At 54.2% G+C, this 27,987-nt stretch overlaps 2 protein-coding genes across 5 annotated transcripts in view; one reads left to right on the top strand and one right to left on the bottom strand.

The window, feature by feature from the left end:
• Positions 1-17,829, bottom strand: part of znf330 (zinc finger protein 330) — a 171,518-nt gene extending 153,689 nt beyond the window's left edge. For all 3 annotated transcript variants that reach the window (XM_059641909.1, XM_059641883.1, XM_048537526.2), the window contains exon 1: positions 17,501-17,829. The gene's annotated coding sequence lies outside the window, so the exon portion shown is untranslated. The remainder of the gene's footprint in view (positions 1-17,500) is intronic.
• rnf150a (ring finger protein 150a) overlaps positions 17,524-27,987 on the top strand; it is a 120,172-nt gene continuing 109,708 nt past the window's right edge. For both annotated transcript variants that reach the window (XM_048537512.2, XM_048537503.2), the window contains exon 1: positions 17,524-18,816. In XM_048537512.2, the coding sequence (XP_048393469.1) occupies positions 18,363-18,816 (454 nt within the window). In that variant the 5' untranslated portion in view covers positions 17,524-18,362. The remainder of the gene's footprint in view (positions 18,817-27,987) is intronic.

Raw genomic sequence — 27,987 nt, 5'->3', positions numbered from 1 at the left:
CGCTCGCTCTCCTCCCTACGCTCTCTCGTGCGCTCGCTCTCTCCTCCCCACGCTCTCCTCCCCACGCTCTCTCGTGCGCTCGCTCTCTCCTCCCCACGCTCTCTCGTGCGCTCGCTCTCTCCTCCCCACGCTCTCTCGTGCGCTCGCACTCTCCTCCCCACGCTCTCTCGTGCGCTCGCAGTCTCCTCCCCACGCTCTCTCGTGCGCTCGCTCTCCTCCACACGCTCTCTCGTGCGCTCGCTCTCCTCCCCACGCTCTCTCGTGCGCTTTCTCTCCTCCGCACGCTCTCCTCCCCACGCTCTCTCATGCACTTGCTCTCCTCCCCACGCTCTCTCACACGCTCTCCTCCCCACGCTCTCTCACACGCTCTCCTCCCCACGCTCTCTCGTGCGCTTTCTCTCCTCCCCACGCTCTCTCATGCACTTGCTCTCCTCCCCACACTCTCCTCCCCACGCTCTCTCATGCGCTTACTTTCCTCCCCACGCTCTCTCATGCGCTTTCTCTCCTCCCCAGGCTCTCTCATGCACTTGCTCTCCTCCCCACGCTCTCTCGTGCACTTTCTCTCCTCCCCACGCTCTCTCGTGCGCTTGCTCTCCTCCGCACGCTCTCTCGTGGGCTTGCTCTCCTCCCCACGCTCTCTCGTGCGCTTTCTCTCCTCCCCACGCTCTCTCGTGCGCTTTCTCTCTTCCGCACGCTCTCCTCCCCACGCTCTCTCATGCACTTGATCTCCTCCCCACGCTCTCTCACACGCTCTCCTCCCCACGGTCTCCTCCCCACGCTCTCTCACACGCTCTCCTCCCCACGCTCTCTCGTGCGCTTGCTCTCCTCCCCACGCTCTCTCGTACGCTTGCTCTCCTCCCCACGCTCTCTCGTGCGCCTTCTCTCCTCCCCACGCTCTCTCGTGCGCTTGCTCTCCTCCCCACGCTCTCTCGTACGCTTGCTCTCCTCCCCACGCTCTCTCGTGCGCTTTCTCTCCTCCCCACGCTCTCTCACACGCTCTCTCGTGCGCTTGCTCTCCTCCCCACGTTTTCTCGTGCGCTTGCTCTCCTCCCCACGCTCTCTAGTGCGCATTCTCTCCTCCCCACCCTCTCTCGTGCGCTTTCTCTCCTCCGCACGCTCTCCTCCCCACGCTCTCTCATGCACTTGCTCTCCTCCCCACGCTCTCTCACACGCTCTCCTCCCCACGCTCTCCCATGCGCTTTCTCTCCTCCCCACGCTCTCTCATGCGCTTTCTCTCCTCCCCACGCTCTCTCATGCACTTGCTCTCCTCCCCACGCTCTCTCACACGCTCTCCTGCCCACGCTCTCTCGTGCACTTGCTCTCCTCCCCACGCTCTCTCGTGCGCTTTCTCTCCTCCCCACGCTCTCTCGTGCGCTTTCTCTCCTCCCCACGCTCTCTCGTGCGCTTTCTCTCCTCCCCACGCTCTCTCGTGCGCTTGCTCTCCTCCCCACACTCTCTCGTGCGCTTGCTCTCCTCCCCACACTCTCTCGTGCGACTTCTCTCCTCCCCACGCTCTCTCGTGCGCTTGCTCTCCTCCCCACACTCTCTCGTGCGCTTGCTCTCCTCCCCACACTCTCTCGTGCGCCTTCTCTCCTCCCCACGCTCTCTCTTGCACTTGCACTCCTCCCCACGCTCTCTTGTGCGCTTGCTCTCCTCCCCACGCTCTCTCATGCCCTTGCTCGCCTCCCCACGCTCTCCTCCCCTCGCTCTCCCCTGCACTCGCTCTCCTCCCCACGCTCTCTCATGCACTCGCTCTCCTCCCAACGCTCTCTCATGCACTCGCTCTCTCCTCCCCACGCTCTCTCATGCACTCGCTCTCCTCCCCACGCTCTCTCATGCGCTTGCTCTCCTCCTCACGCTGTCTCATGCGCTTGCTCTCCTCCCCACGCTCTCTCATGCGCTTGCTCTCCTCCCCACGCTCTCTCATGCGCTTGCTCTCCTCCCCACGCTCTCTCACACGCTCTCCTCCGCACGCTCTCTCATGTCCTTGCTCTCCTCCCCACGCTCTCTCATGCGCTTGCTCTCCTCCCCACGCTCTCTCACACGCTCTCCTCCCCACGCTCTCTCGTGCGCTTGCTCTCCTCCCCACGTTCTCTCGTGCACTTGCTCTCCTCCCCACGCTCTCTCGTGCGCTTGCTCTCCTCCCCACGCTCTCTCATGCACTTGCTCTCCTCCCCACGCTCTCTCATGCACTTGCTCTCCTCCCCACGCTCTCTCATGCACTTGCTCTCCTCCCCACGCTCTCTCATGCACTTGCTCTCCTCCCCACGCTCTCTCATGCACTTGCTCTCCTCCCCACGCTCTCTCATGCACTTGCTCTCCTCCCCACGCTCTCCTCCCCACGCGCTCACATGCACTCGCTCTCCTCCCCACGCTCTCTCATGCACTCGCTCTTCTCCCCACGCTCTCTCATGCACTCGCTCTCCTCCCCACGCTCTCTCATGCACTCGCTCTCTCCTCCCCACGCTCTCTCATGCACTCGCTCTCTCCTCCCCACGCTCTCTCCTCCCCACGCTCTCTCATGCACTGGCTCTCTCCTCCCCACGCTCTCTCATGCACTCACTCTCTCCTCCCCACGCTCTCTCCTCCCCACGCTCTCTCATGCACTCGCTCTCCTCCCCACGCTCTCTCATGCACTCGCTCTCTCCTCCCCATGCTCTCTCGTGCTCTTGCTCCCCTCCCCACGCTCTCTCGTGCGCTTGCTCTCCTCCCCATTCTCTCTCGTGCGCTTGCTCTCCTCCCCACGCTCTCTCGTGCGCTTGCTCTCTTCCGCACGCTCTCCTCCGCTCTCTCTCTCATGCACTTGCTCTGCTCCCCACGCTCTCTCACACGCTCTCCCACACGCTTTCCTCCCCACGCTCACCTCCCCACGCTCTCTCATGCGCTTTGTCACCTCCCCACGCTCTCTCGTGCACTTGCTCTCCTGCCCACGCTCTCTCGTGCGCTTGCTCTCCTCCCCACGCTCTCTCGTGCGCTTGCTCTCCTCCCAACGCTCTCTGGTGCGCTTGCTCTCCTCCCAACGCTCTCTGGAGCGCTTTCTCTCCTCCCCACGCTCTCTCGTGCACTCGCTCTCTCCTCCCCACGCTCTCTCGTGCACTCGCTCTCTCCTCCCCACGCTCTCTCGTGCACTCGCTCTCTCCTCCCCACGCTCTCTCGTGCACTCGCTCTCTCCTCCCCACGCTCTCTCGTGCACTCGCTCTCTCCTCCCCACGCTCTCTCGTGCACTCGCTCTCTCCTCCCCACGCTCTCTCGTGCACTCGCTCTCTCCTCCCCACGCTCTCTCGTGCACTCGCTCTCTCCTCCCCACGCTCTCTCGTGCACTCGCTCTCCTCCCCACGTTCTCTCGTGCACTCGCTCTCCTCCCCACGCTCTCTCGTGCACTCGCTCTCCTCCCCACGCTCTCTCGTGCACTCGCTCTCCTCCCCACGCTCACTCGTGCACTCGCTCTCCTCCCCAAGCTCTCTCGTGCACTCGCTCTCTCCTCCCCACGCTCTCTCGTGCACTCGCTCTCTCCTCCCCACGCTCTCCTCCCCACGCTCTCTCGTGCGCTCGCTCTCCTCCCCAAGCTCTCTCGTGCGCTCGCTCTCCTCCCTACGCTCTCTCGTGCGCTCGCTCTCTCCTCCCCACGCTCTCCTCCCCACGCTCTCTCGTGCGCTCGCTCTCTCCTCCCCACGCTCTCTCGTGCGCTCGCTCTCTCCTCCCCACGCTCTCTCGTGCGCTCGCACTCTCCTCCCCACGCTCTCTCGTGCGCTCGCAGTCTCCTCCCCACGCTCTCTCGTGCGCTCGCTCTCCTCCACACGCTCTCTCGTGCGCTCGCTCTCCTCCCCACGCTCTCTCGTGCGCTCGCTCTCCTCCCCACGCTCTCTCGTGCGCTTTCTCTCCTCCGCACGCTCTCCTCCCCACGCTCTCTCATGCACTTGCTCTCCTCCCCACGCTCTCTCACACGCTCTCCTCCCCACGCTCTCTCACACGCTCTCCTCCCCACGCTCTCTCATGCGCTTTCTCTCCTCCCCACGCTCTCTCATGCGCTTTCTCTCCTCCCCACGCTCTCTCATGCACTTGCTCTCCTCCCCACGCTCTCTCATGCACTTGCTCTCCTCCCCACGCTCTCTCACACGCTCTCTCGTGCACTTGCTCCCCTCCCCACGCTCTCTCGTGCGCTTTCTCTCCTCCCCACGCTCTCTTGTGCGCTTTCTCTCCTCCCCACGCTCTCTCGTGCGCTTTCTCTCCTCCCCACGCTCTCTCGTGCGCTAGCTCTCCTCCCCACACTCTCTCGTGCGCTTGCTCTCCTCCCCACACTCTCTCGTGCGCCTTCTCTCCTCCCCACGCTCTCTCGTGCGCTTGCTCTCCTCCCCACGTTCTCTCGTGCGCTTGCTCTCCTCCCCACGTTCTCTCGTGCGCTTGCTCTCCTCCCCACGCTCTCTCGTGCGCTTTCTTTCCTCCCCACGCTCTCTCACACGCTCTCCTCCCCACGCTCTCTCGTGCGCTTGCTCTCCTCCCCACTTTCTCTCGTGCGCTTGCTCGTCTCCCCACGTTCTCTCGTGCGCTTGCTCTTCTCCCCACGCTCTCTCGTGCGCTTTCTCTCCTCCGCACGCTCTCCTCCCCACGCTCTCTCATGCACTTGCTCTCCTCCCCACGCTCTCTCACACGCTCTCCTCCCCACGCTCTCTCATGCGCTTTCTCTCCTCCCCACGCTCTCTCATGCGCTTTCTCTCCTCCCCACGCTCTCTCATGCACTTGCTCTCCTCCCCACGCTCTCTCATGCACTTGCTCTCCTCCCCACGCTCTCTCACACGCTCTCTCGTGCGCTTTCTCTCCTCCCCACGCTCTCTCGTGCGCTTTCTCTCCTCCCCACGCTCTCTCGTGCGCTAGCTCTCCTCCACACACTCTCTCGTGCGCTTGCTCTCCTCCCCACACTCTCTCGTGCGCCTTCTCTCCTCCCCACGCTCTCTCATGCACTTGCACTCCTCCCCACGCTCTCTCGTGCGCCTGCTCTCCTCCCCACGCTCTCTCGTGCGCTTGCTCTCCTCCCCACGCTCTCTCATGCGCTTGCTCTCCTCCCCACGCTCTCTCATGCGCTTGCTCTCCTCCCCATGCTCTCTCATGCACTTGCTCTCCTCCCCACGCTCTCCGCTCCACGCTCTCTCATGCACTCGCTCTCCTCCCCACGCTCTCTCATGCGCATTCTCTCCTCCCCACGCTCTCTCATGCACTTGCTCTCCTCCCCACACTCTCCTCCCCACGCTCTCTCATGCGCTTACTTTCCTCCCCACGCTCTCTCATGCGCTTTCTCTCCTCCCCAGGCTCTCTCATGCACTTGCTCTCCTCCCCACACTCTCTCGTGCACTTTCTCTCCTCCCCACGCTCTCTCATGCGCTTTCTCTCCTCCCCAGGCTCTCTCATGCACTTGCTCTCCTCCCCACGCTCTCTCGCGCACTTTCTCTCCTCCCCACGCTCTCTCGTGCGCTTGCTCTCCTCCCCACGCTCTCTCGTGCGCTTGATGTCCTCCCCACGCTCTCTCGTGCGCTTTCTCTCCTCCCCACGCTCTCTCGTGCGCTTTCTCTCTTCCGCACGCTATCCTCCCCACGCTCTCTCATGCACTGGATCTCCTCCCCACGCTCTCTCACACGCTCTCCTCCCCACGGTCTCCTCCCCACGCTCTCTCACACGCTCTCCTCCCCACGCTCTCTCGTGCGCTTGCTCTCCTCCCCACGCTCTCTCGTGCGCCTTCTCTCGTTCCCACGCTCTCTCGTGCGCTTGCTCTCCTCCCCACGCTCTCTCGTACGCTTGCTCTCCTCCCCACGCTCTCTCGTGCGCTTTCTCTCCTCCCCACGCTCTCTCACACGCTCTCTCGTGCGCTTGCTCTCCTCCCCACGTTTTCTCGTGCGCTTGCTCTCCTCCCCACGCTCTCTCGTGCGCATTCTCTCCTCCCCACACTCTCTCGTGCGCGTTCTCTCCTACGCACGCTCTCCTCCCCACGCTCTCTCATGCGCTTTCTCTCCTCCCCACGCTCTCTCATGCACTTGCTCTCCTCCCCACGCTCTCTCACACGCTCTCCTCCCCACGCTCTCAAGTGCGCTTTCTCTCCTCCCCATGCTCTCAAGTGCGCGTTCTCTCCTCCCCACGCTCTCTCGTGCGCTTTCTCTCCTCCCCACGCTCTCTCGTGCGCTTGCTCTCCTCCCCACGCTCTCTCGTGCGCTTGCTCTCCTCCCCACGCTCTCTCGTGCGCATTCTCTCCTCCCCACGCTCTCCTCCCCATGCTCTCTCATGCACTTGCTCGCCTCCCCACACTCTCATCCCCACGCTCTCTCATGCACTTGCTCTCCTCCCCACGCTCTCTCATGCACTTGCTCTCCTCCCCACGCTCTCTCACACGCTCTCTCATGCACTTGCTCTCCTCCCCACGCTCTCTCATGCACTTGCTCTCCTCCCCACGCTCTCTCATGCACTGGCTCTCCTCCCCACGCTCTCTCATGCACTGGCTCTCCTCCCCACGTGCTCTCATCCACTTGCTCTCCTCCCCACGCTCTCTCATGCACTTGCTCTCCTCCCCACGCTCTCTCATGCACTTGCTCTCCTCCCCACGCTCTCCTCCCCATGCTCTCTCACACACTCTCCTCCCCACGCTCTCTCATCCACTTGCTCTCCTCCCCACGCTCTCTCATGAACTTGCTCTCCTCCCCACGCTCTCTCATGCACTTGCTCTCCTCCCCACGCTCTCTCACACGCTCTCCTCCCCACGCTCTCTCATGCACTTGCTCTCCTCCCCACGCTCTCTATTGCACTCGCTCTCCTCCACACGCTCTCTCATGCACTTGCTCTCCTCCCCACGCTCCCTCACACGCTCTCCTCCCCACGCTCTCTCATGCACTTGCTCTCCTCCCCACGCTCTCTCATGCACTAGCTCTCCTCCCCACGCTCTCTCATGCACTAGCTCTCCCCCCCACGCTCTCTCATGCACTAGCTCTCCTCCCCACGCGCTCTCATGCACTTGCTCTCCTCCCCACGCTCTCTCATGCACTTGCACTCCTCCCCACGCTCTCTCATGAACTTGCTCTCCTCCCCACGCTCTCTCATGCACTTGCTCTCCTCCGCACGCTCTCTCATGCACTTGGTCTCCTACCCACGCGCTCTCATGCACTTGCTCTCCTCCCCACGCGCTCTCATGCACTTGCTATCCTCCCCACGCTCTCTCATGCACTTGCTCTCCTCCCCACGCTCTCTCATGCACTTGCTCTCCTCCCCACGCTCTCTCATGCACTTGCTCTCCTCCCCACGCTCTCTCATGCACTTGCTCTCCCCCCCACGCTCTCTCATGCACTTGCTCTCCTCCCCACGCTCTCTCATGCACTTGCTCTCCTCCCCACGCTCTCTCATGCACTTGCTCTCCTCCCCACGCTCTCTCATGCACTTGCTCTCCTCCCCACGCTCTCTCATGCACTTTCTCTCCTCCCCATGTTCTCTCATGCACTTTCTCTCCTCCCCACGCTCTCCTCCCGACGCTCTCTCACACGCTCTCCTCTCCACGCTCTCTCATGCACTCGCTCTCCTCCCCACGCTCTCTCATGCACTAGCTCTCCCCCCCACGCTCTCTCATGCACTAGCTCTCCTCCCCACGCGCTCTCATGCACTTGCTCTCCTCCCCACGTTCTCTCGTGCGCTTGCTCTCCTCCCCACGCTCTCTCGTGCGCATTCTCTCCTCCCCACGCTCTCTCGTGCGCATTCTCTCCTCCCCACGCTCTCTCGTGCGCTTTCTCTCCTCCGCACGCTCTCCTCCCCACGCTCTCGCATGCACTTGCTCTCCTCCCCACGCTCTCCTCCCCACACTCTCCTCCCCACGCTCTCTCATGCGCTTTCTCTCCTCCCCACGCTCTCTCATGCGCTTTCTCTCCTCCCCACGCTCTCTCATGCACTTGCTCTCCTCCCCACGCTCTCTCACACGCTCTCCTCCCCACGCTCTCTCGTGCGCTTGCTCTCCTCCCCACGCTCTCTCGTGCGCTTGCTCTCCTCCCCACGTTCTCTCGTGCGCTTGCTCTCCTCCCCACGTTCTCTCGTGCGCTTGCTCTCCTCCCCACGCTCTCTCGTGCGCTTTCTTTCCTCCCCACGCTCTCTCACACGCTCTCCTCCCCACGCTCTCTCGTGCGCTTGCTCTCCTCCCCACGTTCTCTCGTGCGCTTGCTCTTCTCCCCACGTTCTCTCGTGCGCTTGCTCTTCTCCCCACGCTCTCTCGTGCGCTTGCTCTTCTCCCCACGCTCTCTCGTGCGCTTTCTCTCCTCCGCACGCTCTCCTCCCCACGCTCTCTCATGCACTTGCTCTCCTCCCCACGCTCTCTCACACGCTCTCCTCCCCACGCTCTCTCGTGCGCTTGCTCTCCTCCCCACACTCTCTCGTGCGCCTTCTCTCCTCCCCACGCTCTCTCTTGCACTTGCACTCCTCCCCACGCTCTCTTGTGCGCTTGCTCTCCTCCCCACGCTCTCTCATGCGCTTGCTCTCCTCCCCACGCTCTCTCATGCCCTTGCTCTCCTCCCCACGCTCTCCTCCCCTCGCTCTCCCCTGCACTCGCTCTCCTCCCCACGCTCTCTCATGCACTCGCTCTCCTCCCAACGCTCTCTCATGCACTCGCTCTCTCCTCCCCACGCTCTCTCATGCACTCGCCCTCCTCCCCACGCTCTCTCATGCGCTTGCTCTCCTCCCCACGCTGTCTCATGCGCTTGCTCTCCTCCCCACGCTCTCTCATGCGCTTGCTCTCCTCCCCACGCTCTCTCATGCGCTCTCCTCCGCACGCTCTCTCATGTCCTTGCTCTCCTCCCCACGCTCTCTCATGCGCTTGCTCTCCTCCCCACGCTCTCTCACACGCTCTCCTCCCCACGCTCTCTCGTGCGCTTGCTCTCCTCCCCACGTTCTCTCGTGCACTTGCTCTCCTCCCCACGCTCTCTCGTGCGCTTGCTCTCCTCCCCACGCTCTCTCATGCACTTGCTCTCCTCCCCACCCTCTCTCATGCACTTGCTCTCCTCCCCACGCTCTCTCATGCACTTGCTCTCCTCCCCACGCTCTCTCATGCACTTGCTCTCCTCCCCACGCTCTCTCATGCACTTGCTCTCCTCCCCACGCTCTCTCATGCACTTGCTCTCCTCCCCACGCTCTCTCATGCACTTGCTCTCCTCCCCACGCTCTCTCATGCACTTGTTCTCCTCCCCACGCTCTTTCATGCATTTGCTCTCCTCCCCACGCTCTCTCATGCACTTGCTCTCCTCCCCATGCTCTCTCATGCACTTTCTCTCCTCCCCACGCTCTCTCGTGCGCTTGCTCTCCTCCCCACGTTCTCTCATGCACTTGCTCTCCTCCCCACGCTCTCTCATGCGCTTGCTCTCCTCCTCACGCTCTCTCGTGCGCTTGCTCTCCTCCCCACGCTCTCTCGTGCGCATTCTCTCCTCCCCACGCTCTCTCGTGCGCTTTCTCTCCTCCCCACGCTCTCTCCTCCCCACGCTCTCTCATGCACTCGCTCTCCTCCCCACGCTCTCTCATGCACTCGCTCTCCTCCCCACGCTCTCTCATGCACTCGCTCTCTCCTCCCCACGCTCTTTCATGTACTTGCTCTCCTCCCCACGCTCTCTCATGCACTTGCTCTCCTCCCCACGCTCTCCTCCCCACGCGCTCACATGCACTCGCTCTCCTCCCCACGCTCTCTCATGCACTCGCTCTTCTCCCCACGCTCTCTCATGCACTCGCTCTCCTCCCCACGCTCTCTCATGCACTCGCTCTCTCCTCCCCACGCTCTCTCATGCACTCGCTCTCTCCTCCCCACGCTCTCTCCTCCCCACGCTCTCCTCCCCACGCTCTCTCATGCACTGGCTCTCTCCTCCCCACGCTCTCTCATGCACTCACTCTCTCCTCCCCACGCTCTCTCCTCCCCACGCTCTCTCATGCACTCGCTCTCCTCCCCACGCTCTCTCATGCACTCGCTCTCTCCTCCCCACGCTCTCTCGTGCTCTTGCTCCCCTCCCCACGCTCTCTCGTGCGCTTGCTCTCCTCCCCATTCTCTCTCGTGCGCTTGCTCTCCTCCCCACGCTCTCTCGTGCGCTTGCTCTCCTCCCCACGCTCTCTCGCGCGCTTGCTCTCTTCCGCACGCTCTCCTCCGCTCTCTCTCTCATGCACTTGCTCTGCTCCCCACGCTCTCTCACACGCTCTCCTCCCCACGCTCTCTCACACGCTTTCCTCCCCACGCTCACCTCCCCACGCTCTCTCATGCGCTTTGTCACCTCCCCACGCTCTCTCGTGCACTTGCTCTCCTGCCCACGCTCTCTCGTGCGCTTGCTCTCCTCCCCACGCTCTCTCGTGCGCTTGCTCTCCTCCCAACGCTCTCTGGTGCGCTTGCTCTCCTCCCAACGCTCTCTGGAGCGCTTTCTCTCCTCCCCACGCTCTCTCGTGCACTCGCTCTCTCCTCCCCACGCCCTCTCGTGCACTCGCTCTCTCCTCCCCACGCTCTCTCGTGCACTCGCTCTCTCCTCCCCACGCTCTCTCGTGCACTCGCTCTCTCCTCCCCACGCTCTCTCGTGCACTCGCTCTCTCCTCCCCACGCTCTCTCGTGCACTCGCTCTCGCCTCCCCACGCTCTCTCGTGCACTCGCTCTCCTCCCCACGCTCTCTCGTGCACTCGCTCTCCTCCCCATGCTCTCTCGTGCACTCGCTCTCCTCCCCACGCTCACTCGTGCACTCGCTCTCCTCCCCACGCTCTCTCGTGCACTCGCTCTCTCCTCCCCACGCTCTCTCGTGCACTCGCTCTCTCCTCCCCACGCTCTCGTGCACTCGCTCTCTCCTCCCCACGCTCTCTCGTGCACTCGCTCTCTCCTCCCCACGCTCTCTCCACCCCACGCTCTCCCCTGCACTCGCTCTCCTTCCCACGCTCTCCGCTGCACTCGCTCTCCTCCCCACGCTCTCTCGTGCGCTCGCTCTCCTCCCAAAGCTCTCTCGTGCGCTCGCACTCTCCTCCCCACGCTCTCTCGTGCGCTCGCTCTCCTCCCCACGCTCTCTCGTGCGCTCGCTCTCCTCCCCACGCTCTCTCGTGCGCTCGCTCTCCTCCCCACGCTCTCTCGTGCACTCGCTCTCTCCTCCCCACGCTCTCTCGTGCACTCGCTCTCTCCTCCCCACGCCCTCCTCCCCACGCTCTCTCGTGCACTCGCTCTCTCCTCCCCACGCTCTCTCGTGCACTCGCTCTCCTCCCCAGGCTCTCTCGTGCACTCGCTCTCCTCCCCAGGCTCTCTCGTGCACTCGCTCTCCTCCCCAGGCTCTCTCGTGCACTCGCTCTCCTCCCCACGCTCTCTCGTGCACTCGCTCTCCTCCCCACGCTCTCTCGTGCACTCGCTCTCCTCCCCACGCTCTCTCGTGCACTCGCTCTCTCCTCCCCACGCTCTCTCGTGCGCTCGCTCTCCTCCCTACGCTCTCTCGTGCGCTCGCTCTCTCCTCCCCACGCTCTCCTCCCCACGCTCTCTCGTGCGCTCGCTCTCTCCTCCCCACGCTCTCTCGTGCGCTCGCACTCTCCTCCCCACGCTCTCTCGTGCGCTCGCACTCTCCTCCCCACGCTCTCTCGTGCGCTCGCACTCTCCTCCCCACGCTCTCTCGTGCGCTCGCTCTCCTCCACACGCTCTCTCGTGCGCTCGCTCTCCTCCCCACGCTCTCTCGTGCGCTCGCTCTCTCCTCCCCACGCTCTCTCGTGCGCTCGCACTCTCCTCCCCACGCTCTCACGTGCGCTCGCTCTCCTCCCCACGCTCTCTCGTGCGCTCGCTCTCCTCCCCACGCTCTCTCGTGCGCTCGCTCTCCTGCCCACGCTCTCTCGTGCGCTCGCTCTCCTCCCCACGCTCTCTCGTGCGCTCGCTCTCCTCCCCACGCTCTCTCGTGCGCTCGCTCTCCTCCCCACGCTCTCTCGTGCGCTCGCTCTCCTCCCAACGCTCTCTCGTGCGCTCGCTCTCCTCCCCACGCTCTCTCGTGCGCTCGCTCTCCTCCCCACGCTCTCTCGTGCGCTCGCTCTCCTCCCCACGCTCTCTCGTGCGCTCGGTCTCCTCCCCACGCTCTCTCGTGCGCTCGGTCTCCTCCCCACGCTCTCTCGTGCGCTCGCTCTCTTCCCCACGCTCTCTCGTGCGCTCGCTCTCTCCTCCCCACGCTCTCCTCCCCACGCTCTCTCGTGCGCTCGCTCTCCTGCCCACGCTCTCTCGTGCGCTCGCTCTCCTCCCCACGCTCTCTCGTGCGCTCGCTCTCCTCCCCACGCTCTCTCGTGCGCTCGCTCTCCTCCCCACGCTCTCTCGTGCGCTCGCTCTCCTCCCCACGCTCTCTCGTGCGCTCGCTCTCCTCCCAAAGCTCTCTCGTGCGCTCGCTCTCCTCCCAACGCTCTCTCGTGCGCTCGCTCGCCTCCCCACGCTCTCTCGTGCGCTCGCTCTCCTCCCCACGCTCTCTCGTGCGCTCGCTCTCCTCCCCAAGCTCTCTCGTGCGCTCGCTCTCTCCTCCCCACGCTCTCCTCCCCACGCTCTCTCGTGCGCTCGCTCTCCTCCCCAAGCTCTCCCGTGCGCTCGCTCTCTCCTCCCCAAGCTCTCCCGTGCGCTCGCTCTCTCCTCCCCAAGATCTCCCGTGCGCTCGCTCTCTCCTCCCCACGCTCTCCCGTGCGCTCGCACTCCTCCCCACGCTCTCCCGTGCGCTCGCTCTCTCCTCCCCACGCTCTCCCGTGCGCTCGCCCTCTCCTCCCCACGCTCTCCCGTGCGCTCGCACTCTCCTCCCCACGCTCTCTCCTCCCCGCGCTCTCTCCTCCCCGCGCTCCCCTCCCCACGCTCTCTCGTGCGCTCGCCCTCCCCTCCCCACGCTCTCCCGTGCGCTCGCCCTCCCCTCCCCGCGCTCGCACTCTCCTCCCCGCGCTCCCCTCCCCGCGCTCGCACTCTCCTCCCCGCGCTCCCCTCCCCGCGCTCGCACTCTCCTCCCCACGCTCTCTCCTCCCCGCGCTCCCCTCCCCACGCTCTCTCGTGCGCTCGCCCTCCCCTCCCCACGCTCTCCCGTGCGCTCGCACTCTCCTCCCCACGCTCTCTCCTCCCCACGCTCTCTCCTCCCCGCGCTCCCCTCCCCACGCTCTCCCGTGCGCTCGCCCTCCCCTCCCCACGCTCTCCCGTGCGCTCGCCCTCCCCTCCCCACGCTCGCACTCTCCTCCCCGCGCTCCCCTCCCCGCGCTCGCACTCTCCTCCCCACGCTCTCTCCTCCCCGCGCTCCCCTCCCCACGCTCTCTCGTGCGCTCGCCCTCCCCTCCCCACGCTCTCCCGTGCGCTCGCCCTCCCCTCCCCGCGCTCGCACTCTCCTCCCCACGCTCTCTCCTCCCCGCGCTCTCCTCCCCGCGCTCCCCTCCCCAGGCTCTCCCGTGCGCTCGCCCTCCCCTCCCCGCGCTCGCACTCTCCTCCCCGCGCTCCCCTCCCCGCGCTCGCACTCTCGTGCGCTCGCCCTCCCCTCCCCACGCTCTCTCGTGCGCTCGCCCTCCCCTCCCCACGCTCTCTCGTGCGCTCGCCCTCCCCTCCCCACGCTCTCTCGTGCGCTCGCCCTCCCCTCCCCACGCTCTCTCGTGCGCTCGCCCTCCCCTCCCCACGCTCTCTCGTGCGCTCGCCCTCCCCTCCCCACGCTCTCTCGTGCGCTCGCCCTCCCCTCCCCACGCTCTCTCGTGCGCTCGCCCTCCCCTCCCCACGCTCTCTCGTGCGCTCGCCCTCCCCTCCCCACGCTCTCTCGTGCGCTCGCCCTCCCCTCCCCACGCTCTCTCGTGCGCTCGCCCTCCCCTCCCCACGCTCTCTCGTGCGCTCGCCCTCCCCTCCCCACGCTCTCTCGTGCGCTCGCCCTCCCCTCCCCACGCTCTCTCGTGCGCTCGCCCTCCCCTCCCCACGCTCTCTCGTGCGCTCGCCCTCCCCTCCCCACGCTCTCTCGTGCGCTCGCCCTCCCCTCCCCACGCTCTCTCGTGCGCTCGCCCTCCCCTCCCCACGCTCTCTCGTGCGCTCGCCCTCCCCTCCCCACGCTCTCTCGTGCGCTCGCCCTCCCCTCCCCACGCTCTCTCGTGCGCTCGCCCTCCCCTCCCCACGCTCTCTCGTGCGCTCGCCCTCCCCTCCCCACGCTCTCTCGTGCGCTCGCCCTCCCCTCCCCACGCTCTCTCGTGCGCTCGCCCTCCCCTCCCCACGCTCTCTCGTGCGCTCGCGCTCCCCTCCCCACGCTCTCTCGTGCGCTCGCGCTCCCCTCCCCACGCTCTCTCGTGCGCTCGCGCTCCCCTCCCCACGCTCTCTCGTGCGCTCGCGCTCCCCTCCCCACGCTCTCTCGTGCGCTCGCGCTCCCCTCCCCACGCTCTCTCGTGCGCTTTCTCTCCTCCCCACGTGCACTCTCTCCCACGCCCACCCCCACGTGCACTCTCTCCCAACCCCACGTGCACTCTCTCCCACGCCCACTTTCACGCACACTCTCTCTCTCCTCTCCACATACAGTCTTTCTCTCTCTCTCACGCACACACGAACATGTAAATCTATGAAGTGAATTTGTATTTGCAGATAAAATTTTTATTTGTTCAAAACGTGCACAATTTATAGACAATCAGTCAATGTGGCAATTTATAAATTCCTACTTTAGAAATAAAAACAGCCTGACTCCAAACCAAAACACAAACAGATTCTAAACGAGGGGTCACACCTAAAATGCCACCTCTTCCACTGTTAAAACGTTTAGTTCTCCCAGGACAGTGACTTGAATAGAATTTGGGGATTTACATATACATCTTATTCAATCAAAACCTTCTGACAGCATCTTACGTTTGTTTAATACATCCTCATCAGTGGTGTGACCCTTCAATCCCTTACATATAAATTCTGTGTCTGATACTATCTCTCTCACTAACACCTGAAGAAGGAGATAATAGGAACTGCAGATGCTGGAGAGTCTGAAATAACAAGGTATTGAGTTGGATGCACACAGCAGGCCAAGCAGCATCTTAGGAGCAGGAAACTTGACGTTTGCGCATAGACCCTTCATCAGAATTTCTGATCAAGGGTCTAGATGCGAAATGTCAGCTTTTCTGCTCCTAAGATGCTGCTTGGCCTGCTGTGTTCATCCAGGTCTATACCTTGTTACCTGAAGGAGTGAAGCTTTGCAAACTTGTGTTTTCAAATAAACTTGTTGGATTCTAACCTGGTGTTGTGTGATTTCTGACCGTAGTCCAACACCAGTACCTTCACATAATAACAAGCACAGGCATGGAAACCAGGAACGGGAGTAGTAATTTTTTTCTGGTATACAGGGACAGGGATCAGCAAACTTAATTATACATTAGAGAATAAAATGTGAGGCTGGATGAACACAGCAGGCCAAGCAGCATCTCAGGAGCACAAAAGCTGATGTTTCGGGCCTAGACCCTTCATCAGAGAGGGGGATGGGGAGAGGGAACTGGATTAAATAGGGAGCGAGGGGGAGGCGGACCGAAGATGGAGAGAAAAGAAGATAGGTGGAGAGAGTATAGGTGGGGAGGTAGGGAGGGGATAGGTCAGTCCAGGGAAGACAGACAGGTCAAGGAGGTGGGATGAGGTTAGTAGGTAGATGGGGGTGCGGCTTGGGATGGGAGGAAAGAATGGGTGAGAGGAAGAACAGGTTAGGGAAGCAGAGACAGGCTGGGCTGGTTTTGGGATGCGGTGGGGGGAGGGGAAGAACTGGGCTGATTTTGGGATGCGGTGGGGGAAGGGGAGATTTTGAAGCTTGTGAAGTCCACATTGATACCATTGGGCTGCAGGGTTCCCAAGTGGAATATGAGTTGCTGTTCCTGCAACCTTCGGGTGGCATCATTGTGGCACTGCAGGAGGCCCATGATGGACATGTCGTCTGAGGAATGGGAGGGGGAGTTGAAATGGTTCACGACTGGGAGGTGCAGTTGTTTGTTGCAAATCGAGCGGAGGTGTTCTGCAAAGCGGTCCACAAGCCTCTGCTTGGGAGGAGGTGTGGGGGAAAGTGTAGCATTTCCTGCGGTTGCAGGGGAAGGTGCCGGGTGTGGTGGGGTTGGAGGGCAGTGTGGAGCGAAACAAGGGAGTCACGGAGAGAGTGGTCTCTCCGGAAAGCAGACAGGGGTGGGGATGGAAAAATGTCTTGGGTGGTTTCCATCCCCACCCCTGTCTGCTTTCCGGAGAGACCACTCTCTCCGTGACTCCCTTGTTCGCTCCACACTGCCCTCCAACCCCACCACACCCGGCACCTTCCGCTGCAACCGCAGGAAATGCTACACTTGCCCCCACACCTCCTCCCTCACCCCTATCCCAGGCCCCAAGATGACATTCCACATTAAGCAGAGGTTCACCTGCACATCTGCCAATGTGGTATACTGCATCCCCTGTACCCGGCGTGGCTTCCTCTACATTGGGGAAACCAAGTGGAGGCTTGGAGACCGCTTTGCAGAACACCTCCGCTCAGTTTGCAACAAACAACTGCACCTCCCAGTCGCAAACCATTTCCACTCCCCCTCCCATTCTCTAGATGACATGTCCATCATGGGCCTCCTGCACTGCCAAAATGATGCCACCCGAAGGTTGCAGGAACAGCAACTCATATTCCGCCTGGGAACCCTGCAGCCTAATGGTATCAATGTGGACTCCACTAGTTTCAAAATCTCCCCTTCCCCTACTGCATCCCTAAACCAGCCCAGTTCGTCCCCTCCCCCCACTGCACCACACAACCAGCCCATCTCTCCCCCCCCCACCCACTGCATCCCAAAACCAGTTCAACTTGTCTCTGCCTCCCTAACTGGTTCTTCCTCTCACCCATTCCTTCCTCCCACCCCAAGCCGCACCCCCATCTACCTACTAACCTCATCCCACCTCCTTGACCTGTCTGTCTTCCCTGGACTGACCTATCCCCTCCCTACCTCCCCAGCTATACTCTCTGCACCTATCTTCTTTCCTCTTCATCTTCGGTCCGCTTCCCCCTCTCTCCCTATTTATTCCAGTTCCCTCTCCGATGAAGGGTCTAGGCCCGAAACGTCAGCTTTTGTGCTCCTGAGATGCTGCTTGGCCTGCTGTGTTCATCCAGCCTCACATTTTATTATCTTGGAATTCTCCAGCACCTGCAGTTCCCATTATCTCTTATACATTAGACAGATTTTTCAACTACAGGGAAGTGTTTTTGGGGAGTTTGGAAGGGGTTTGTTGGAAGAAACGAAGGAGTTGATCAGATGTATTATGATATTACTGAAGAGCAGGGCAGGCTCCAGGAGTCACCTGGACTTCAGTTCTCTTGTCTCTTACGGTGTAAGAGAGCCATTAAAAAATGCCATAAATGTCATGCTTAAAAGCCAATAATGATGAAAAACTGGATGGAAACGCGTGTAAATAACTTTAAAGAAAAAATGGAATTAAATTTTAAAAAGTGAAAAGCGGTGGAAACTCGGTAGATTTTGGTTGGCGGTGGGGGAGGGGGGTGCGGTGGTACGCAGAAAGTTAATCTTTCGAGTTCAATGTGACTCTTACCCTTTCGGATTTCCAGCATCGGGAGTATTTTCCTTCTGAGTCGTGAACGAGACTTTCTGTCAAGCGCGGAGTTGGTGAAATGAGACGAGAATCGTTTTAGTTACACCCCAGGAAGGAGTTGTTGTTGGTGGGGAGGCGGCTTGTGGAATTAGAGAGGCAGGTTACAGAGCACCCCAACCCTCTTCTCGGCGGTTAAGAGAAGATGCAGGCACACTATTTTGCTGTTGTTATTGTCGTCTGAGGCCGGCACCTTTTCCCTGGTGAGCGAATGCGTCAAAAGGCGCTGCTGAAGCTCGGCGTCGTGCGCGTGACTCGTCGGCGGCCGTTGCCGGTCTCCGCGGGTGGGGGCGGGGGAAATATCAGGCTGTCCGCAGGCGGAGCGGCCCTGCCCTTTTTCTTCGTGTTAGTGTAGGGATGGATTAACGGTTTGCTCCATTCTAGCCCTCGCCTTCGAAAAGGTACTCCCTTCCTCTTGGCCTGGTGGAGCGAGCAGCGGTCACCCCGACACCATGAGCCGCCTTCCTACAGCATTGAGGCGGGTAGCAGCTCCTCTAGCAACCGCCGGCTAGACGGGCCTCGACGACTATAAATATTAATCGCCTATTTGTGCGTATTTGGAAGGACGACGAAAGTTTTATCTTTATTTCTAAACGTTAAAAAGAGATCGCTATATCTGACATGTAAAGCATCTTGCGCAGGCAGACTGGGGGGGGGGAAAAACAATATTTTTATTCTTTTCCCCGCCCTTAAAACGGCTCTCCTCCGCCTCCTTTGGACGACGGAAAGTTCGAAAGTGAATGACGAACAGCAAATCGCCGACTGTTAAACGTAAACGTCGGTTCCAGTTGGTTTGTTTTCAGTGATGCCGGTATCTCTGGTGCAGACATGCCGCAGTCTGGCTCTCTCAACATGGCTGCTGTCTTTCTGCTTCGTACATTTGCTGTGTTTGGATTTCACGGTGGCAGAGAAGGAAGAATGGTACACAGCCTTCGTCAACATTTCCTACGTGGAACCGATTACCTCCGAGAGGAGGTCGGAGAAGAGCGAGTGTGGCCGCTACGGGCAGCACTCGCTCAAGCAGGACGCCCGGGGCTTGGTAGTACTGCCCGCTCAGCACGACAAACTGGCCTGTGACCCCCAGGCGAGGTTTCAGCTGTCCCCCGACTCTAGCACCAAGGGCTGGATCGCACTCATACCCAAGGGAAACTGCACTTTCAAGGACAAGATCTTGCATGCTGCCAGGCAGAATGCATCGGCCGTTGTCATTTACAACGTGGGAGCCAATGTCAATGAGACCATCACCATGCCACATTCAGGTGAGCTGTTTAGAGAGACACAGGAGAATAAAGAGGGATTTGCATGTTGGGCACAATTACTATATGTATCTTACCTAAAATAAGGTTGATGTTAAAGCATATGGGTGCTAATTTGGAACAATTTCGTATCGTGTTACAGAAGATATCGTATGTATTTCATCACCAGTACTTTATTGGTGTCGCAGAAGAAGGAACTCGAGTGACAAGTTCCAGACGCTTTTTCGTTTGAACGCCAATCGCCAACCGTAGTGATACCCCTCTAATCTTAACATCGTTTTGCATAATCCTGCTCTGATGCCAATCCAAAAACAAATACCAACTGAAATCATTAAATTAATTTGTTTTATTATAATACCAGTGGAGTATTAGGCTTACTTTTCGCTTGACCGTACCACAAGAATATAAATATAACATTCGAATTTTAAAACGAAGTTGTTAACTTTTGAATGTACTGGAAGGTGGTATCGCTTATTATCTAGTAGGTTTAGCATTATATTGGATTGTGTAGTTTTATTTTATTAAGACTAAAATAGGTAATAAAAATTGGTTAGAATCCTGGTTGTACAAGGTACTAATTCGTTTAAAATTCTTCAATAGATGCATCAAAAATAAATTGTGATAGCAAAGCTTAAATCTAGTGCTAAGTAAGGAAAATTTCAATGTTATATGCACTGGATCATGTCACTCTTGTCTTCGTGAAGTTTGAGAGACAGCTTTGCTTGCATAAGATTTTCTCATGACAATGCTTTTCTTTTTATGTTTTCTTGAAGGATAAATATGCAGAATATTGCCTTTATTCCTCTTTGTTCCTAATAATATACCTTCTTGTGTAAAATCTAAGCTGGGTCATTTTTTTGTCTAATTTTTATTAGCCACACATAGTAAAAGTTTGGGAAAGTCAGATTTACCATGCCTGTCATAAATAAATATATAAAGGGTGAAAATTAGCATGTTGACACTTATTGATCATCCTGGATTCAGTACACTGACCCTATAGACTCTGTAAACCTATTGATTGGTGTGGCTGGGTCATGCTTTTCTGAATTACTCCCTGAGCTGTAGACATAGAATCATTCTTCAATTTTCAACATGTGCTGAATCACAGGATTGTTAAAGTCCAGAAGGAGATCCTACCGAGTTCACTCTAGTGCTCTCAATGAACAATTGACCTTCTGCCATTTTCATGCCTTCTCTCTGTAACCACCTTTTAAAATAATCATGTAATTCCCTTTTTGTACCTACGTCTGTAAGCCTTCTGGGCAGTTCATTGCAGATCCCAATCACTCATCGGTTTAAAAAGCTATTCCAGGGTCTAGGCCTGAAAGTCAGCTTTTCTGCCCCTAAGATGCTGCTTGGCTGCTGTGTTCATCCAGCTCTACACTGTGTTATCTCTTATTGCTGATGTCAGCAGGCCAGGCAGTATCAGAGGAGCAGGAAAGCTGATGTTTCAGGTCGGGATCCGAAATGTCAGCTTTCCTGCACCTCTGCCTGGCCTGCTGTGTTCCTCCAGCTCCACACTCTGTTATCTCAGACTCCAGCATCAGCCGTTCTTACTATCTGTTCCTAATGTCTCTTTTTCTTCTTTTAGTAATGACCTTAAATTTGTGCTGCTTCTCATTTCTGATTCTTTGATGTGTGGGAACATTTTCACCCTGTTTGCTCAGTCCAGACCCCTCATGAATTTGAATGTTATAAATCAACCCCTGAAGATTCGCCAAATTCAAACAGCATGTTTATGGGGAGGATCCTTGGCTTGTTCTTGCTACTGCTTCTTTTTATGCTGTTGTAACAGCAAAAATGGAACTTCTGCCCAAGTTACTGTGGACACCCAGGATGTGTGATGTACTTTCCATTGAGATGCGCTGTGTACTTCGTCACTGGTTTTTAGCTGGCTGTCTGGATGTAAAAGTGGCATTGCTGATTATTTGGAAACAGCTCATTCTCATGATTCACGAGATAAACCTGCCTCAAGTGGCTCAAATTCTGGAGCAGCTACTTAGAGTATTCTGAGAGCAAGGAGAGACAGATTTCAGTCTAATGGTCATCAGTTGATGTAGGGAAAAGGACTGATCTGAAGCAGGTTCAGGTTTGAAGTTACGTTATCTAATCTCAGCCAGGAATTAAGTCGGGGGGTACGCTGCATTGAGTATAGGAGTTGGGATGTCATTTTGTGGCTGTACGGGAGGTTGGTTAGGCCACTTTTGGAATATTGCATCCAGTTCTGGCCTCCCTGCTCTAGGAAAGGTGGTGTTAAACCTGAAAGGATTCTGAAAAGATTCACAAGGATATTGCCAGGACTGAGGGTTTGAGCAATAAGGAGAGGCTGAATAGGATGGGACTATTTTCCTGAGGACTAATGGGTGACCTTGGAGAGGTTTGTAAAATCATGAGGGGCACGTATAGGGTGAAGAGCCAAGGTCATTTTCCAGGGTAAGGGAGTCCAAAAATAGATGGCATAGGTTTAAGGCAAGAAGAGAAAGGTTCATTTTGAATCTAAGGGGGCAACTTCTCATGCAGAGGGTGGTGCGTGTATAGAATGAGCTGCCAGAGGAAGTGGTGGAGACTAGTAGAATTAAAACATTTAAAAGGCATCCAATTGAAAGGGTTTAGAGGGATATGGGCCAAGTTCTGGCAAATGGTACTAGATTTATTTAGGATGTCTGGTCTGTATGGACAAATGGGACCGAAGGGCATGTTGCTGTGCTGTATGACTCTCTGACCAGCAGGTGATCAGATAATATGGTTTAATAGTTTCTCATCTGTGTCCTTCCTATGGGATAGTTATGCACTTATTTGTATTATTATTGTGATTTATGTTTCTATTTTATCTGTCTGTGGAATTTTGTGCAGTTTTGTTAGTGTGGTAACGATTGCCTTAGTTGTCAGTTCACACTTGGAATCATGAAATATAGCAACATGTTTGAGACAATGGAACAAGATATTTTATCAAAAAATGCATGCTTTGAAAAAAAGCTCCTTTGCTCTAAGCACAGCGTAGTGATCCATTTCAAATCAAACTACTGCTAAAAGTTTATCTTGATTTAGCAAGCTGGGGTTCTAAATATATACTTAAAGGATTAGACGTTTTGGGAATGTGTCCTACAGTAACTAAATTATAAACATTTAATCTGAAGCTGAATTGACTACTTGAAGAAATCAGAATTTTGCTTTTGTAGAGGCATATAGTTGAATCTGATTGTGAAATGAAATTACTAAGTTAAAATTTTGTATTTGATTTGTCTGCCATGGCAGCTGAATCGTAGAATCCCTTCGGTGCAGAAAAAAAGTCATTTGGCCCATTGAGTCTGTACTGAGATTTTCAAAGAGCATCCTGTCCAGATTGCTACCCCATCGCCCTAACTCGACATTTACCATGGATAATCCACTTAGTGTACATATCCCTGGACACTGTGGACAATTTAGCATGGCTAATCCACCTAACCTGCACATCTTTGGACCATGGGAGGAAAGCAGAGCATCTGGTGGAAACCCATGCAAACTTGGGAAAAAATGCAAATACTACACAGAAAATCATTCACGACTGGAATTGAACTTGGGTTCCTGTGCTGTGAAGCAGCAGTGCTAACCGCTGAGCTATAGTGTCCGGAAACGTGTGTGTTAAGTGGTTTTAAAAAAAAATCTACATGGGGTGGCACGAAAGCAGTTGGGGGGCCTGTCTGGATGAGATGCTGTTCAGTGTATCAGTGCAGACTGGATTGGCAGAATGGCCTCTTGGCACTGAAATGATTCTGGCTTAAACACAAAAGAGGAGTTTAATGCAATGAAATAGCAGAAGTAAACTATGTTGCCCCTTAAACCTGCCGCCCCATTCAGTTCTTCTCCCTCAACTCCACTCACTCCCCTGCTTTCCATTTGTCCCTTAATGCTGTAAGACAACAAAAGCCTGTGTTCCTCATCAAGTAACATGCCCAAAGTTACAGCACCTAAAACCTCCCTTGGAGTAGATACTTGCAATCAGTTAGTGAAGAAATCTCCTCGTTGTAGCCCAAAATAAATGTCCTTTTATACTGAAAGCACTTTTATTCTGTTTTCCTGGCTGGGAACTATCATCTCTGTATCTCTGCCTGGTCAAGTCTCTTCAGAATTCTATGTCACAAGTGATTCAGAATCTTAATGTTATGGGTAAAGTTTTTTATTACAAGTGCAACCAGTGCTTTCGTAGCTACATATCTACATTGACAAAGATGGGCATTTTTATTGTAGATAAGAATTTTTAAGCTTACTGACTCTGCAATGATTGTGCAGAAAATAACAAATAAATACATTTACATTCAAGGATGCACTTTAGTGATCAAATGTAATTGTAATGGTTTCTCAGCTCCAACATGTTTAACATTGAAATCTAGGAGATATGAAATTATAAATTGGCTAAAATTTCTACAAGATTGAAATATCATTTGAGGTGTCCAAGGTTCTCTCTCCCCCCCCCCCCCCACCCCCCCATTTGACTAATTACACTGCCTCCCCAATTTAGCAAGTCTTGTTCTTCAACATCCCTAATCAAATATAGTAGACTGTCTGTCTATCTTACAGCACTGTCAAACCATTGGACTGTTGTTTTAAAGTTTTTTTTTGCTTGAATGCGTCCAAGATTTTGTTTGCCTGATCAACAAGGGCAAATATGATGCTTGAATTATCTTTGACACCTTTAAATTGGTCAAATATCCATTAATTAAAGATGTTTAAAATTTAAGATCTTAAGGTTTAAAATGATTGATTTTTAAATCCCATCACTCAGTAGATCTATTAACAATTTAGAAGCTCTGCAAACTCCTCCCTTGCTTCTCTCTGTATCCTGCGGTATGTCTCCTAATGTTTTTCAAGATACCAAACACTACCACCTTAATGTCAACATGCGTTAGAACATCAGCATACCTCTCCCTAATCTTACCATCATCCATGTCGTCCTCCTTGGTGAATATTGATGCAAAGTGCTCGTTAAGGACCTCGCCCACTACCTTTAGCTCCATGTGTAAATTCCCTCCTTTTGTCCATGCAGACCTACCCATTCCCAAGTTACTGTCCTGCCCTTTTATGTATAAAATACCTTGGGATTCTTTTTGATTTCCTAATTTCCAAGGACATTTTGTGGCTGCATTTTAGCCTTCTTAATTCTTTGTTTAAGTTCTTTTCTGATTCTTTTATTTTCCACGAGCCTAGTCTGATTTATTTCATAAACCTTACATATGCCTTGCTTTTGTTTTTCTTTTTGACTAAATTTTCAATATCTCTTGTTATCCTTATCCTTCATCCTCCAAGAACACGCTGGTCCTGAGCTCAGCCTTTTAAAAGACTCTCCCTTTTGTCAGATATGGATTTATCCTCTGTCATTCCCAATCTAATTTTTTTCCTGTTCATATCTGATACTGTTATAATTAGCCTTTTTTCAATTTAGAACTTTCAGCTGAGCACCAGTCTTATCCTTATCCATGACTATCTTGAAATTTACAGAAGTATAATCATCACCTCCTTCTGAATATTGAAATATCCTAGAATAGCAACATACCTGATCCTAATCTTATCATCCACATCATGTCCTTGGTGACTACTGATGTGCCATGCTCATTATAGATGTCACCCACTTCCTGTGGCTCCATGCATAAATTCCAGGAGGAGAAATAATGATAAATTACTCTCCATTTACCAGGTTGGATGCAGCCTTAACAAATATTGACCATGCCAGCAATGCCTACTCCCTATGAATGATTTTTTTTTAAAAAATGTAGTGTAGAGTTATGAATCAAATAAATGACCAGTTTTGTCGCTGTTTGGACATGTCCAATTTCCTATCATACATTTTTCATCTTGGAACTCACTTGATCATTTCCCTTCCACTGCCATAAAGACTGATAAAATTCTAATTGCGTCAATCATGTTTTCTTCTACCTTCCCCTCCTTAAAAACCCATTATTGGGAAAGATATTTTAAGCTGCTTATCTTTTGCTTGAGTATTTCAACGCTTCATCATTTATCTGTTATTTGCATATTACCAGAAGTTTACTAGTCCATACTTGTGTTTTTCACAACAGTCCCCACCACTGGGAAAAGACAAATGTAACCCCACTAAGGAGTGAGAGAAAACAGACATAAGTGTAGGCACGTTAGTCTGGCATCAGTAATAAAGAAAATGTTGGAGTTTGTTATTAAGGTCATGGTAGCACCGCAATTGGAATCAATATTAGACAGCAGAAATGATTCAAGAATAGATCTAGGAATGAGGAACTTCAGTTTTGTATAAAAAGACTTGAGAAGCTGGTGCTGCCCTTTTGTTAGAAAAGGAAAGGATGAGAAAAGATATGACAAACACACTGTTCAAAATCAGGGATTTGGACTCTTCCAGGTGGCAGGACATTAAGTGACTAAAAGGCACAGACTTCAGGTAATCAACAAAAGCGGCAGCACCTACATGAAGAAAAATCTTCTTTTTAAACAGTGAACATTGAGGATATGGAATGCATTTCCAGATTGTAATGGAGCCAAGTTCAATTGAAACATTCAAGAGGGAATTGAATTATTTTCTGTCGTGTATTTTGGAATTCAAAGAGCATTCGATAAAGTATCACAAAATGATAATACAAAATTAGGGCTAATGGCATCTGGGGAATCCTAATATGTCAGCATAGGATGGCACAAAGGCGGGTATGGATCTGTAGGACTGAATGAACTGTTACTGTACTGTAAGGGATTGCTTAGCTCACTTGGCTTGTTTGGGATGCAGATCGATGCCAGCAGCATAGGTTCAGTTCCCACACTGGCTGAGGCTATCATGAAGGACTCTTTCTCAACCCCTCCCCTCACCTGAGGCATGGTGCCCCTAAGGTTAAACTGCCACCAGTTGTCTGTCTCTAATGAGAGCACAACCTTCTGGTCTTTTAGGAACTGTCAACTTAATCTTTACTTGCTGTGAATTCTGGAACATGATTCATTCATTTGTAAAATATTGCTATTTTAAATCAAAAAATCATTCAGAAACCACCTTCTATTAGATGAAAATTTATAACCATGCCTAGATAGAAACATAGAAACAAATGTCAATAAATTATTTAAAATACATGATGCTTTCTAGCTTTCTTTATCTCTGTCAGAAAAGATGGGGACTAATAATGTTTTTGCTTCTGTCTATTGATCTGTACAACTGTAAACATATCTCAAACCGCATGGATAGATTTTGACAAAAGTTGGTATGCAGGTTATGACCCAACTGTTATAGTTAAACTAGATATGGATCTAGATCCTGGACTTCTTTCCTTCCTTCTTTTAAAAAAAAAGGAATCATTAATTTTGAGAATTGGGATGAATTGACCTTTTTTTTTTCAAGAATTTGTAGGCTTTGCCCCAAATGCTGTGGATGATCTCTGTTGATTTTGTACTCTGATGTAATGAGTCACAGCTGACAAAAACACGAGCAGAGTTTGCAGAGCAAGTCGTTAGGTCAGGATCAACCTGAAGCCACCTCAGTGAAATATGGAAACTGGAAATAAAGTAACTTATTCTCCCTTCTTGATAGGAGCAGAGCTTAAACCAGGTAGGTAAAAGACTTCAAAAGCTACGTAATCTTAATAATTTTAACATGACAGCATGAGATGAGCTCTACTGGGAAGTATTTGAATTTGTTACATTAAACTACCTAAAACGTTACTACTGATGTTAAATTGAGAGGGCTGCAGTACCTGATTGATGCCTTTTCTCATTAGTGGAACAAGCTCATCTAAACGTATTTCAATGATGTTGGAGTATCTCTTTGATCTCTGTTCATGGAGTGCTTGCCTTTTCAACTGTCTTTAGCTATTTTTTTTCTTAATACTACTGCTGTACGTTTAGTTCAATCTAATTTTGCACCTGTTCACTCTTACTGTTGCTCATAATGTTCCAGGATTAGGCCCCACTGAAGAGCTTGAAAACAAAAATCAAGGCTGACACCCTGGTGTAGTACTGAAGGAGCACTGCAATGACATTGTAAACTGAGGTTCCAATTGCCGCGTTGGGCAAGATCCTGTGGCATCACTTTGGATATACCTCTCCTGCTGTGCTTCAGTGTTCTGGCTGAAATTTATTGCTCAACATCCCAGCAAATAGATTACGGTCTTTATCATGTTGTTTGTGGTAGTGTTTTTTGGAGAGCATGTTTGCTGCCGGACTTCCTAGACTACAGTAGTGATACGCTTCGAAAGTACTACTTCAGCTGAGATGGGGTGGCCATGGAAAGTGCCATAAAGTATTTTAGTTTTTCCTATTTCCACAGCGCCCTTTTAATCCCACCACCATATTCTTAAAAGATAACAAAGGCAATGTAGTCATTTAGTATCTCTGTCATTTCTTCAGCCTCTGTGAACAGCTACTTTCCACCAAGGGGAAAGAACCAGGGTAGGAGAATCAAGGATTTTGTTGGGGTCAAAGGCATCATAAGTTGAGTTGAGGGTGTAATTAAGCCAAAGTATTGTGGCAGTTCAAAGGCTGGATTGCAAGACTCTGAACTCTCTCAATTCTGTGATTACCTGATGCTGCCACTATTTCTTGGTGATTTCAGCTGTAGTTCTCATTGTGTTCTCAGTGCCTTAAGTGTTTTGATTCCAATCTGAACATCTCAGCTAATTTTATTGTTCATTTTAAATTCTCTCCTGATCTTAAAGTTCTTTTTACTCTACTCTTTTTCTCACATGGCTTGCACCTGCTTTTGTTTTACTTTGTGATTATTTGTCTTCATGCTTCTGTTTTATATTTGCTTGAACCACCTCGCTAGTTTTTGTGGTAAGAACATCCATCTTAATTTAGATGAAACACCTTATCACAGAAATATGAACTATTTCCATGAAAACTATTTTTCCAACCATGTACTTAACTTGCCTGTGTCACCATTTTTATATGGGAAGGAGCATAGCATGAGAAATAACCCTATACTATTAAGTGTCAGTTCTTTAATCTATGACTAAATTGCTGAAATGTTTTTACAAGGTCTCAATTATGTTTTTCTCTGAACCATGACTTGTGGGAGCTCCCTTCCTTTTCCAAAGTCCTTTACATCTCAAAGTATTCTCCACTGTGTAATTTGGGAAGTCAAAACCTATCTATATTTGCTGACTGAAATCCCCAAATGGTAGTGCCTTTCCACATATCACTTCTGTTTTTTTTGGCAATCATTTGTTCCAATTT

This window comes from Stegostoma tigrinum, chromosome 1 (genome assembly GCF_030684315.1).
Source record: "Stegostoma tigrinum isolate sSteTig4 chromosome 1, sSteTig4.hap1, whole genome shotgun sequence".
Lineage (NCBI taxonomy): Eukaryota > Metazoa > Chordata > Chondrichthyes > Orectolobiformes > Stegostomatidae > Stegostoma > Stegostoma tigrinum.
This window is presented reverse-complemented; position numbering and strand designations above follow the sequence as displayed.